General features: G+C 45.5%; 1 protein-coding gene across 2 annotated transcripts in view; it reads right to left on the bottom strand.

The window, feature by feature from the left end:
- Nucleotides 1–7961, bottom strand: part of HOMER1 (homer scaffold protein 1) — a 95822-nt gene extending 87861 nt beyond the window's left edge. For both annotated transcript variants that reach the window (XM_074856516.1, XM_074856517.1), the window contains exon 1: nucleotides 7892–7961. In XM_074856516.1, coding sequence (XP_074712617.1) covers nucleotides 7892–7896 — 5 coding nt within the window. In that variant the 5' untranslated portion in view covers nucleotides 7897–7961. The remainder of the gene's footprint in view (nucleotides 1–7891) is intronic.
- Nucleotides 7962–14518: the final 6557 nt, after the last annotated feature.

Here is a 14518-nt window from a genome sequence, read left to right as displayed (position 1 = left end):
GCTTGGTAAAGCAGACACAGGAAATCCTTCTATGTTTTGTAAAAGAACATATATTGACATGGGAGGGACATATACTTTGATGTTGAAAAAGCACTTGGAAATCAATATCCAGAAGCTGAAAGTAAATTAATCCAAGAGAAATTGTTCTTGTCTAACTGCAGGTTAACTCTTTCAGTCAGACACAAGTCAGTGAAAAATACAGGTGCAAAAACACAGGTGTTCCAGTCAATTGGCCAAATAGCTGCTTAGGACTTCAGTTACTGCATCCAATGATTTGACAACAGAGCTACACAGCATATATTATTCCATATGCTTATTTTTGTTGGCATGGAAAACACTTCATACCCCAAGAAGCCCTGACATGGCTGCACATTCCACAGTAACTTATGTGTTGGAGAAAACACTGCATTCTCCAGTATCAGACAGTACATTATTTTACCTTTTTGTACAAACAAGCCAGGGCTAGCAGACTGTTGGAAACAAACAGGCAAAAGAAGTAGGAATTGCAAGAATACATGTCAAAGATGATTTATTTCACCAACACTTCACTGTAAAGTGTTGACCATTTAAAAGCTCATTCTTCAGTTTTCAAAACTGAAGGAAGATCTCATTATATGTCCTGTTACAGGAATAGCTTCAAGATTAACTATGGATTCAAAACTACAGCATACTATTTACAAAACAAGTAATTTAAAAGCATTTAAAAAGCACAAATTCTGAAGCCCAGCAATATTACCTATTATGTTTTTCACTATGAAAGACACTATGGAAAGGGGAAAAAATGCCATTCTCAACAAGCTGAGACTCGACCTAGCGGACAATCTCAAAAAAACCTTTCCAGACTTGAGCTTCAAAACTGAGGAGCAAACTCAGATGGGCATAGCCCTGAGTTTGGATCTTTGTGAACACTTCCTGCCAGAATAAACAGACACTGCTGTAGCAAAAGGTATGTCTATCCCTATCTGTAATGTTACCTTCCTTGTGTCAACCCCTGTATTTGTACAGCTATACAGTCAGCTTGGTCACAGCACTGATGTGGCTCACTGCATAAATGTTTGTGCTGCAGTAGACAACAGGAAAAAGCACCCCTGTCTTCTGTTGTTCCCACTTTTTGGTGGCAAGCTCAGTGAAAACTTAACAATCAAGACGCTGACAAAGAATACAACCACAAAGATCGACAGAACTGTGCCTCTGAATCATTTGCATGCATATGGAGGAAGAAGAAAAGCCTAAGAGGAACCATGTATTTCAAGTTCTTCCCTCTTTATTCAGGTAAAAGCCGTTAGTCAAAACGAGTGATACGAACTGCTTAAGTTAGCTAATTTTATATCTTTGGCTGAAAAGAAAATTAAATCATGACTAGATAGTGGAAATGTATGCTTGCATCTGACAATCCAGCATCTTCTATTGCATGTTTAAATGCTGTCTCTCTAGACTAATTTTTTTAATGATGACTGGCATTCACCACTACTTGCCACCAGAGAAGTGTGTCAGAATGCAGTGTGTTGCCAGAAGCATATTTGTGATGCAGTTCCAGAAAATCAACACAGCATTCAAACACAGTTCCATTAGTTTGCAGAATGGAGCTGATGACATTAATACAACCACCAGGGCTCCGTGTAGATACAACAGAGCCCAACACCACGTGGTGCAAGGTCCAGGTGGAATAAAACCACAGCTCCCTCTAGCCTCGTCTCCCCTCTAACCTCACTGTCCTGAACACAGTACTAATTTTGGTGGATCTCGCACAGCTTAGCTTTGGAAAAAATAAAAACTAAACACTTGCAACAGAATGGGGAAAAGAAACCTATTGTCAAAATCGTATCTAAAAGCAGGTTTTTCATAGTGCAATGCTTCCACACCCATTGCACCTTACCTTTAAGACTCAATACACCTGAAAAAGCCTCGCAGGGAGAACAGCATGAAACCCTGAACTAGAAAGCATGCTCTTGCAATCTTTTCTACAGAAGGCTTTCACCTAAGTAGGGCTTTTAAATACACATTTCAACCTAACACAGTATCCTTAAAAAAAAAAAAAAAGAGATGGACTGAGTACTCCAATCTTTGTTTTTACTTTAAATAATACGGAATACCTTGACCCTTTGCTCATTGTTACAGTTTCCTTTTACCAAGACTATAACCACACACATGGGGAAGCCTGAGATTTTTCTCAAGTGCAGGACTGTCTCAGATACAAAGGGCGCACTGCTAAAACACACGCACACTTAATTCCTGTGTGCATATATATACATATACTCACATGAGTTCTGTCCCAGTTCTGGTCTCAGTCTCACTGGGTATCTCTACACCACACTTGCTCCCTTGCTAAGGGCCTCTTTCACTGTAACTTCTGGACAAGAAGGGATATCAGCTCTTAGTAATTACTTTAGGACTCAACAGCTTCAAAATTAGAGATATCTAAAAGAGGAGAAGAACTAAGTTTCTAACCTGTATGAACTATTTGCACTGTTTAGATGGTCACTGATCTGGAATACACTGGAAAACCATAGGCTCAGCTAAAATGATGTTCCAGGCACATATACTACTGAGAAACTACTAGTAAATCAGTGTTACATCACAAGATAATGCTCTTCTCTTTGTAGTATGCTAATGCATAGACATAGATTTGGAAAGCTGTGATTTAAAGAGTGATCAGCTAAGGGCTTGAAATCAAATTACAGCCTTGAGAGACAATCATAAAGAATAAATGTTTTCCAACAAAATTCCCATAAAAGCGATATCCAAATTCTACTTACTACTTTTACTAACTAGCAGGCAGAAACACTCTAATGACAGTTAGGTGTCACTGCCTCCCCCAATTAGAAGCGGTGCACTGCTGCAGTATTTCAAGCTATTGCAATCTCTATGGCTTCAAGACTGCATATCCTCAAGCATTGGCTTGACATCTGGTTATGAGTCCTGCAAAGATAACGAGAATTGTGGTAGGGCAGTGTTTGGGAGAGAGAAACCACAAAAACACACACACAAGCGTTCATCTGATGTTTGCCTTGAGACACTGAGAAGTGTCTCAAGTTTAGGACAAGAGATAATGGCCTCAAGTTGCACCAGGGAAAGTTTAGACTAGGTACTAGGAAGCATTTCTTTACAGAACGGGTTGTTAGGTGTTGGAATGGGCTGCCCAGGGAAGTGCTGGAGTCCCCATCCCCGGAGGTGTTTAAGAGTAGGGTCGACATAGCGTTTAGGGATATGGTGTAGATGGGAACTGTCAGTGCTAGGTTAATGGTTGGACTGGATGATCTTCAAGGTCTTTTCCAACCTAGACGATTCTGTGATTCTGTGAGAATAAAAATAATCTCAGCATGATGAATGTGAGGGACTTAAATGTTTATTTTCAGTAGAACCAAGATTTCACCCAAAGAGATGGTCTATATAATCTTTACAATGCATATAAATAACTGAAACAGATCAATCGTAACCTTAAGGCATTACAAATACCTTCACTAGATCAGCATGGAAATCATCCCCTACAGTGTTCAGGACACTTGTTTATGTGTTGCCAGGCCAGAACTGGTTTAGATCTCATGCTTATTTCATGGTCATAAAACTAGTGTGACAGAAGATCATTTAAGCATGGTAGAGGTCTCCACACACTGCTGCCTGACAAAGTAGTTCATTAACCATTTCAAGCTGATTTACATACTGTCCATCTGTTTGTGTATTTATACCTTATTAATTTTTTTCAGATAATCAAGTTTTGTGGGTGTTATCTATAATAAGTGATGCTGATCTGTTTCTGTTACACTCTCCATGCTGCTACCAAAGATAGCATAAACTATTTTGCTGCCATTGCTTTCACACAATAAGCATTCTCATTTTACCCTGAGACAGCAAGATGGCCAGGAATTGCAGTAACACCGAACTACTGCCAAGAAGCTGTACCTTCTGCTTTATTGTATGCAATATTTCTGTGTCAGAGAAGCACAGCTGATGGAACTGTTGCTAAGACAAAGTTTTGGGAAAGCTATTGTTAAGCCTTGTGGGGGGGTAAAAGGTTAAAGAACTTGAGTCAGGTCAAATTCAGTGGTCAACAATGCTTCTGGCTCCTAACAGCTTTACAGTATTCACGTCTTGCTACACAGCTAGAGAAAGGAAACTGAAAAGTTTAATGGCAAGACCATGCTTTGGAAACACCTGAAAAAGCAAGTCAACATGCAGTCAACCAAAACCAATTTCCACAGCAAGGTTTGTCTATCCCATATGTTCAAACAGTATAGACTTTCACATATTTTTTAGATTTTAAAGCGTCAAACAGGATCTGTAAAAATGAATACATCCTACAGTCTAGAATCTGCATAATTTGTCAATTCCCCTACAATTCTCGTATTCTCTCTTCAAAATGGGACCCTGCATCCTGAGTGCTTTAAAGAAATGAATTTGACTAACTCCCCATCCTTCAAAAAGTGTAAGAGCTAGGAGTGGATCAACCAGCAACAGACTTTTTGTTGACTGCCAAAAATTAAAATTCAATACTTATTTCTAGGCAACTACAGTGCTAATAACTATATCCTAAAATGCTCATTTTCCACAATATTCTCCATCCAGTTTAAGAACCCTAGTATTCTAATTCTGTCATCTCCAACTGACATATATCATAACCACCTTTATGAAGATAACATACTAAACATAGTCCAACAAAAGAGAAGTTTAAGTCTTTATAAAGACACCTTGATTAACATGACATGACAGAGACAAGCACACGTTACAGAAGCTTTTACCTTGCATTCCTTATCATTCAGCAAGAACAAAGGGAAAGCTAGTAAAAAATTTGGGTGCTTGTCCACAAAACAGAAGGCAATACAGTAGTTATGGAGAGATTACCCACTAATAATCTCTTGGATTAACTCATCATTTAAATTTAACAGGACACCAACTTCTCAACTCCACCAGACTTCATGGCTGTGCAGCTTCCATATCTAGCATGAAGTATGTTCGTTTCAGCCTAAGCAATGACTGTATCACAGTTCACAAATACAAATCTCTAACTCCCCTGCCCACAGCTAAAAGTAAAAGCAATACCAAGGACCAGTAAAATCTGCAGCTTTAACACAGAATTTACCTGGTCAATGTATACAATAATCTAGGCTACCAATTTACATCCTGAGTATGTTTACTTAAGATCTATTTCTTGAGGGCGTTTAATGTAATCAAACCTCTGCTTGAAGACTGACTGCACAATACTGACATATTCTGTATTTCTCAGTACTGGGAGTACAAGAGAGATGTGTTATGAACTAGGACACAACATACTGAGGTCATCTTATTTACATAAAAACCCATGTTTTCCTATTAGAGAATGCTATATTCTGTGTGGTCCAACCCAAAAGAAGAGCCTGCACAAATAAATGGTTATATCCCTCAGTACTGACTATTGATAAGAACTTGTCTTCATGCAACAGGGATGAAGAAATAGGAGAGGAGGTACAGAGTGGCAGGTAGTGCCACTATCAGAAAATCAAGAGAGGACATCCTATGTACCTGGCCTATACAATCCCCAGGGCTTGATTTGTTTACCTTCTATAAGATGAGAGACACCCACAGACATACGGGATACAGCACTAAGAAGAGTATCTCCTGAAGCACTGCACCCTAGAGACTATTCTCTAGTTTCAGGTTTGTCAACACAAGTATTTAATAGCAGCACTGGTCCAGAGACCAGTCACTCACAGCTTGGTACCCACCACATATACCTAATTACCTGTCTTGCCTGACGGTATTCAGTGCACCAAGCTGACTGAACTACACTGCCAGAACAGTGAATTCCTCACTGTAACGAATGAGACTTAGAAAGCCACTGCTGGTTTGGCAAGCCAATTCCTCTCCCCCATCTCAAGCTTTCTGTGTTCTGACCATTGGAACAGGTAAACTCTCCACCAGCCAGGTACTACAAGCTCACTGTACAAGCTTACGCAGAATAGCAGTATCCATTAAATACTGAATATAGCACGTAGACCCTCATGTGGCCAGGTACGTGGATTATCTACCATTTTACAACTTGCTTCTAGAGCACTCCATTTTAAGACCTTAGTAGAGTATCAGAAGACTATTTTTACAACAGCAGTGTTAAGAGTCCAGTACACCTTGGTCTAGAAATACTCCAGAATCCACAGGCAACTGCATTTAGACATTAATACAAAACAGCTGCTGAATCAAGACCTTTGCTCTGAACACTAGCAAACATCTTGATACTTAACTGCAGATCCACAGAGTTGGTGCTGGCCCTGGCTCTGATGTGCCTGCTCGCTTTTAGAGAGCAGGGAGCTTACCAGCAACACATAACTATATTTCTGATTTTGTCCACCTTGTTAGAAGTTGTCTGCAAAGGAACTCTATACTGCAATACCCCAATGCGTAAAGAGTCTTCAAAATATCTGCCAGCAAGTTTTGCCTTCTTGACCTCAATGTGACAAGGTACTACTTGAGTTATCACACCAACAACATTACTTAGTACTTCGGATTATTTCAACTCCCTCTGCAGATATGGATTTGAACTGTTCATTAAGAAGCTACGACACTAAAACACCAGCAGTACTGGAGCTGATGAAATGGGGGAGTGTCTTTTCTTAAATCAGGTTTCTGTTTTCAGAAATGCTCTGTTTAATTCTGAAGACAGCACATTTACTCCTCTTCAACAGTTCTCTGTATTTGTAATATGATACACTTAACTAATGTATCTACAAACGCAATACTGATTTTAAATAAGAGGTTTTCCATTATTTGAATTCAAAAAGCTGCATAATTGTGTCTGCTTAGCAGTTTTAAGAATATATCATTACACTATCATTTAGCCATTTGGCAGGTTTTTGAAATATGTTATCACTTTCTTGAATACGTAGATAGCTGCAAGCTTGGGTTTATTCTGTTTGGGATTTTCTTTTTTTAATGTAAGAGAAGACAACAGGAAAATAAAAGCTAGCCTAAGAAGTCATTCCTTCCTACATCTTTAACCATGAACACCAGTGACTAGGACAGAGCCAAGGACTCAGTTGTTAACACACTGCATGCAAGGAAGTTAACAGATTGGAGAATTCCAAGTGTCCTTAACAGCTTGAGGAAAGAGGTGCTTTTAACTTCCACATTAATATACCAATTTCACATTCAAATTCCTGAATGACAAGAGGACATGATTTGTAACTTCTGTACTCTGAACTATATCATAAAGTCTCATAAAACCAAGAAAACTTGTTAATGCATTATAAATCTGCCCCCACCTTGCAGTTAACCAAATCATTGCAGGTTTCTGTTGCTCTTGAACATGGATGAGTTCCCATTCCACTATCAGAGAAGCCCAGTAGTAGGGATTATTTTTTCATCTCACTATACAAATTACTAAGGATACAACTGTGGAAAGTTTTCACAGGTACCTATGTCACTTTTTTACCTACTAATTAGATGCGATGGGATTCATTTTAAAGATTTTATTGCTTCTCGTTTCCTTAAAACCTCTAGTGGATGTCCCAGTTTACTAGGCACCTGCTGTAAAGCAGATCTCCTTGGAGCCTTCTTCACGACTCCCGACGAGCCAAAACGAGCCTCCGCTGCTCTGAAGTTTCACCTAGTTACCCTGAGCTTAAAACAGCCGTCTTCAGGGCAGACCACCCCTTCACGACCCCGGGGAGGTCCTCACGACGGGATCCGGCAGCCAGGACGGCTCTTCCCGCCGCCCGACGCGGCTGCGGCGGAGGCGAACCTCCGCAGACGGCGGTGCCCCCGGTGGGGCGCGCCGGGCTGACGCTCGGCATCGGTCGCGGCCGGACCCCCGCCCGTACCGCCCCCCTCCCCCGTGCGCGGCCGGCAGCGCCCGCGGGAGCAATGGCAGCTCCGCGGCAGCCGCTCCCGCCCCCCGCCTCGGCGGCCCCCGCGAGATCCTTACCCCATGGCGGCCGGCGGCGCCGGGCACCGGCGGTGCCGCGTCCCCGGGGCGCTCCTCGCCGCGCCGGCAGCTCCGCAGCCCCGTGGCGGCGGGCCGCTGCTCTGGGCTCGCCGCGCAGGCCCGGGGCGGAGGGGGGGGGGGGGGGGGGGGGGACACACACACGCGCCGGCTCGCAGCTCGCCGGGCCGCCCGCGCCCTAGGGAGCGCCCCCCGCGGGCCGGGCTCCCATGGCCGCCGGCCGTGCCAGGCGCCCGCAGGCAGCGGCTCCGGCCTCCAGGCGGGCGGCGGCGGCTCCGGAGGCAGACGGGTCCCCTCCTGCGGGCGGGCGCGGCGGTGCTCGCCTTCTCCACGAGGGGCTGGCGGCGGCTGCGGCGCTTGTCGCCGGGACGTGAGCGGCCGCCGAGGGCTCCGTGCGCCTCAGAGGCGGAGCGGGATGGGGCAGGCGGTGCGCGCAGGGCTCCACGCCGCCGCTCCCCCTAGCACCCCCGCCGGCAGCGCGGCGGACACCGATGCATTTTCCCAAGGAGGCAGAGCGAGCCGCAGCACCGGCGCTGGCATCGGGCTCCCGGCGTGCGGCGGCTAGAGGCAGGCTGGCGCCGCGCTCCCCCGATCCGCCCGCCCACCCCCGGCTGCGGAGATACGGGGCGCCGCTCCTCCTTCCCGCGGCGGCGGGTCCGCTCCTCGCCGTCACGCCTTCTTCTGCGGCGAGCGGGCGGCCATCGTCCTGGGGCGCGGCGGGTCGGTCACTGCCGGCGGGCGGCGGGAGGGGCTGCCGCCGCCAAGCCCACGCTCCTCTGCGGCGGGGGCCGCGGGCTCAGCCCCGCCGGTGGGACGGAGGGAGCGATCGCCGCGTCACGCGGTGCCCGGCTGCTCCAGCGCTCCCGAGACGCTGCCTCTGCCCACTCGCATCCCCCGCCTCACACCTCCGCCACCGCCCGCCCGTCCCCTCGCGGTGGGCAGGCGCAGCCGCCGCGCGCAGCCCGCACCTCCGTCCCGCTCCTCCCGGGGGAAGGGGCGGGAAGGGAAGGGCCGGGCCGGGCCGGGCCGGGCCGGGCCGGACCCTACGGTGCCCCGCACACGCCGCCGCACGCGGCTAGCCCGCTCCTGCCCGCCGCGGCACCTGATCGCTCTGCCTCCATCCTCCGCCCGGAGAGCTTTAAATACCATACGTCACCGCGCTCCCCTACGCACCGACGTCACGCACCGCTCCCGGCGCTGACGTCACCGGGGTGCGGGGGATGATGTCAGAGTGGTCCAGGCCGCCGGAAGCTCTTCTATAATAGGGAATGGCGGCGGGGGGAGAGCGGGTGCGGGCGGGGGGGCTCGGGCTGGGGCACCGCCGCGCCGCGGCCGCCTCCGTGCGCCTCCGCGGGGCGCTGGCGGCGGCCGGATCGCCTCCTCCCGCCCCCGCCCCCTGCGGCGCCGTCTCCACGGCAACGCCGCGCGCGCCCGCCGGACGCGCCCCGCGCCCTCCCCCGGTGATGCGGCCCAGCCGCGAGAGCCGGCGCCGCGCGCCACGGGCGGCAGTCGGTGCGGAGCCCGCTCCGGAACGCGGCCGCGGCAACTTCCGAGCGTTCTGCCCCGGCGGTGGGAGCGGCAGGGCGCCCCGCGCCAAAAGCAGCCGGTCCCCTGTCCGAAACGCATGCCTGCAACCTCTGCTTTGCAAACGCTTCAAGCCCGACAGCGTTACCGGCTATGCGGGAAGGAAGCACGGCAGCCATTCCAAAACTGCCCCAGAAAAGTAGATTCCAGCACATCCGTGCTAGTACTATCGCAGACAAACTGCCAGCACCGCGAGCTTGCCACACCCTATTTTGGGCTCGGTCCCTCAGTGGTGCCGTGCAAACAGATAGCATGTGTTGCTCCTTCTAACTCAACAGAGTAGCTCAAGCTCCAGCACCACTTACCACCTTGTTGGGCACCTACCTCATCTTAGGTTCAGCAAACCCTTCCATTAACTCTCCAAGATTTCCTGAGTTTATAAACGTTAGATGTAACTGCTTCTAGACAATGCCACTGGCATTGGGATACCCCAGGTGCAGCATGCATCCTAGCTCCTTGCCTCTTCTAGGACCCATTTCAATATTTTCGTGGTATTTTCCTGCTTAAGCGATGCTGCAGCCACCAGAGGCATCTTAAACTATAATGAGCATAAGAGGGAGATATCAGTAAGATACTAGGTGTCAATCCCCACATAAAAATGGAAGAAGACCTACATTTTACCAGTGGATGTTATGGCCTTGTAAAACATGACAAAACCAACAAGGGTATGTTCACAGCTGTGAAGAAAAGGCTGTTTGTCCTCTCATAAGATCTCAACTACCTGGGATCAAGTGTATCCCAGGAAGAGACTGGGATGAAAGACAGTGAAAGGATTTACCTAACAATCTGATCTCCCCAGAGTAAGGAAGTTTGGAGATTTTCAAAAGTTATCACATGCACATGTTTAACAGACCCTTCTTCAACATTTTAACCTATAAAAGTAATCGGCTAGGGGAAGAGTGAAGATGACAAATTAAATATGAAGGGAAAACTTCTCCAAAAAAAACAAGCATAAAAAACCTGGCATAAATCATTCCTAGGAGCAGCAGCAAGACAGACTGCCTCACAAAGGAGAAAACAACAGCTTCCTCAGTTTCCCATTTCTCACACACTACCTCATAACCTAAAGTCACTGAGCTACAAAAAATTTAGATTGAGTGGCAACAGTCTAAGGTTTGTTGGGGGCAATGCTTGGGACACACATAGTTATGATGATGCAGCATTACTTTCCTGCACTGCCATTGTCATTTCTTGGTTGGGTTTCACATGCTAACTCTGAAACATATGAAGCTCTATGTATTTTCCACTAAAAATCAGATTAGATATACAGGCTTCTATCAGTAAAACAGTGGAAGTGAGGCAGTCCCCAGTGTTGATGGGTGAAAGATGAAGATCCACAACAGTTCTTTCTTCCATATGTAAGAGTGGTAAGAAAGAGACTATGATCAAAAATAATGCAGATTAAGCAACTGTAAACAATGCACAGCTTATAAATGTATTCCTTGATGTCAAGTGGCTAGGAGCCTAGATTCATTAGCTTCTAAAACTTCCCCATGACGTTTTGCATGCACTAATGGCAGGTCAAGAGCAAAGACACTAAGGCCCTAAGTCCACATATGAGTAACTGTTGCATTAGTTTTGTTCTTTCAGCTCAAGTTCACACACTAATGCAAATGCTTTAGTATTTCATTATGTCTGCAGTATTTTGTTTAGATTTCACAGGGGTGGCTCCATCTGTCTCTGCCTTTCAACTTGTTCATGTATTTGGCTTGCATGAAGTATGTTTTCCCACCTTATGGGTGCAAAACCAGAAATCCCCAAGACTGAAGATAAAAGAAAAAATATCAAACCAAACACACACTAAGCCCTGGGGGAAAGAACTGTGTATTCACTTGAGAACCAGAGGTGTGAACAGATTCAGGGGCAAAGAAACACTGCTATCTCCAGAACAACCCCAAAGGGATACCAGGAGTGACACTTGCAATGCCCTGCTTATTTCATGCTCCTCTGTAAGTAATAAGAGTACTGGGATAGGTAAGACCCCAGGTAGGGGAACAGAGCTGTAGGGACAAAGAAAGCATCACTCCAAGTAAATCTCATGGTTAGTCTTTTTTTCTTCTTAGGTCTTCATTTAAACAGTGTTCATTGATTATTACAGTTAAGTGTAGAAGATTCACATAACTGATTACTTCCCTTCTGTATTTACTGTTACAGTTCCTCCAGGTCTGACAGCTTTCTCTAAGCCTTGAACTCTGTCTCAATTACATCCTTTTACAATTTCGATCAGTTTCCAGGTTGATTTGGGTGATTTAACTTATTTTTCTGGTGTAAAAAGCCTTTGTTTATGCTTGCCAAGCTTACTGAAATCACTACTCTTGTCTTGCCATTCCTCAAATTAATATATGATACAAAAACATGGTGACACACATCGGCTAAGGCTGAACTGTACACGCAGGTACAAAGAAAGCAAGCCAGCTGAGTAAATCACAGACATTAACACGAGGAACAATACACAATCACCTCATCTTGAAGATTGAAGTAATACAACATGGAGAAATTTAATAGTGACAAGAGGCTCAGCTCTAAGTTGGTTGTTTTGGTTTTTTTCTCCCTGCTATTTTAGAGTACTTCTTTGTCCAGAGCACTCTGATGGAGGCAGTCTTGAGCTATAGAACACGCTGCCTGATAGAAACTATCAGTTTCCATCTTTATTTTGCAAAGGTACCAACCAAGCAATGCCACAATCAAACAGGAGATGGATGGCGTCAGGCAGGGCAAAGCACAGGGTGGTGCAGGAGACTGTTGTTTGCTGATCTGAAGTAGCATATTCTTGGCATGTATATTCATAGCCAACGATCGAGCTGCCAAACCCTGTTCTGACACCCTTGCCTTGAGCAGCCAACGAGCTGGGGCAACACCTGTGAACTTGGCAGCCCCATCAATATCTCTGAAAGGAGTGTTGGGTTGAACCTCCCAGTGGGATACCTGTAGATGTAAAGAAACCAGACGGCTGCCACGTCTGAATCTCAAGCCTGCTGAACATTGCCATGGCCGCTGTCCTGCCCAAAATCCTGTAAGAGCAGCAGAACAGAGCTGGAGGAACAAGAAGCACAGCAAGGGTCTCCACTTTGCCTTATCTTCCATGGTACTTCATCTGTACCAGTTGATTGCACACTGGTTAGGAGCTACCATTCCCATGGAAAAGACAAATGTGCTTGTAAGAGACGGAAATCCCATTTCACTGGATAAAGCACTGAAAAGATTTGAACTGCAATTCCTTGTTCAGCTCTAGATAGCACACTAAAAACAAAACTAAAAGCAGAGAGAAACTCTAAGGATGTTTAGGGAACTTCAGAGTTCTTACTTAAGAGTAGAAAAATGAAATTTGGCTTGTTTGATTAATCAAACTAAAACTCAATACAACACACTATTATGCTCTCCAAATATTTTGAGTGAGGTTAACATAAGCAATGGAGCAAAAAGAGCTATTAGAGGGCAAAAGAATAAATTAGAATAAAGTTACTGTAAATATTCTTTCCTGGCACTCTAAAGGTTGTTGATCTTCAAGGGACTGGTAGTTTCAAGAGTAGCCTTCCAAAATAAGGACTAGATGCAAAAGAAACAATGAGTGAAAGGTAAACACAGATGGCAGCCATCACTGCCTCCATGCGGGAGGAGGTGAAGGTAGCTGGGAGGATACATACATCCTTCCGCCAGCAGCTCACATCCTGCAGACACGACTTCTTTCATGGCTCTGGGCTGGGGCACTACTGCCACTCACTCCCTTACATGAGCTGCCATTTGGTTTAATACCAGATGAGTGTAAACTCCAAAACCTCTAAGGAAACCGAGGATGTTTATTCCCTTTGAAGACGAGGGAGCCAGCACCTCACACTTCCCTCACTTCTCATCCATTGCTGCTATTTAGTATCTCTTCCTTCCTCCTACTCCTTTATGCCTTTTCCTTGCCCTCCTTTCTCCTGTCTAATCACAAATTGCCCTCCCCACACACATACTTCTTTCAGTGAGTGGGATCACATCTCCATCATTTTCCCTTGCAGGATCCGCGTTTAATTTATAAATGAAGTTGAGAAAAGAGGGGAAGAGAGTACCTGGCATCCTCTTCCCTGAGCCCAAGGTTTCTGTCTGCATTTTCATCAGCCTAGAAGAATCTTCACTGTCATATCAGGTGGGCTGGGAAGGATTCTGGAGGAATTTACATTCACCATTTTTTCCCCTGGAATAGATGAAAGAAACGTGTTACCTTGTATTCAAGAAAATGCAGTACTCTCAAACTAAGACTAGATGTGATTTTGAAAGCAACTGTATGACATAATTCCCTGAGATGCCTTATGGTCCAGTATTTCTAACTGTGTCCTCTTGCCAGTGAATGTTAGTTTTTCAGCACCCACTTCCAACATTTCATTGTCTTACCACCAAAAATAGTTTGCACATCTCCTACACAGCTCTGTGGCACTACACCCCTACAGGAATTTTTTAAAGATACTGAGTCCTGAGTAATGCTTTCATTTCTTAGTCAGGTTTATGAGTGGTTGTTATTTCCTCCAGTGTTTTTTCGGACCATACAGAAAGCACAGTTTATGCCAGCAGACTGATTATGTCAGCTTGTCATTTCTGTCTAATTACTCCGAGTTTATCTAGATACATCACTCAGCTTTGCTTCCCCAAATCCTTGCAGATATTTTCACAATTTCAACTGAAGAGGATAAAAATATTGTTAAAAAACAGTGTAGTTTTTACTTATGAGTTTTGAAATGTAGCAATAATATCATTGTGGATCTGAAACCTCTCCAACATCATTCCTTTCTTGGCAAAATTGCACTTGCACACAATGAGTCTTCTTTTTTAGCATGTCCTCTGTGGATCACGTCTGAGAAACCACATACTGATAAAAAAGTTTTTTCAGTCATATTTACATTACAGACAATATGGTCCGTGTTTTCAGAAAGAGTACATCATAGCAATCATACAGCATTTTTCTTTTTGATCGCTCCTGCCAAACCAGGCCAAGTTGATTTCTTGTAGAACTAACAAATTCCACACATCACCCATGATTTATGTATC

This window comes from Strix uralensis, chromosome Z, assembly GCF_047716275.1.
Source record: "Strix uralensis isolate ZFMK-TIS-50842 chromosome Z, bStrUra1, whole genome shotgun sequence".
Lineage (NCBI taxonomy): Eukaryota > Metazoa > Chordata > Aves > Strigiformes > Strigidae > Strix > Strix uralensis.
The sequence above is the reverse complement of the archived record's forward strand: the minus strand, read 5'-3'. Positions and strand labels throughout refer to the sequence as shown.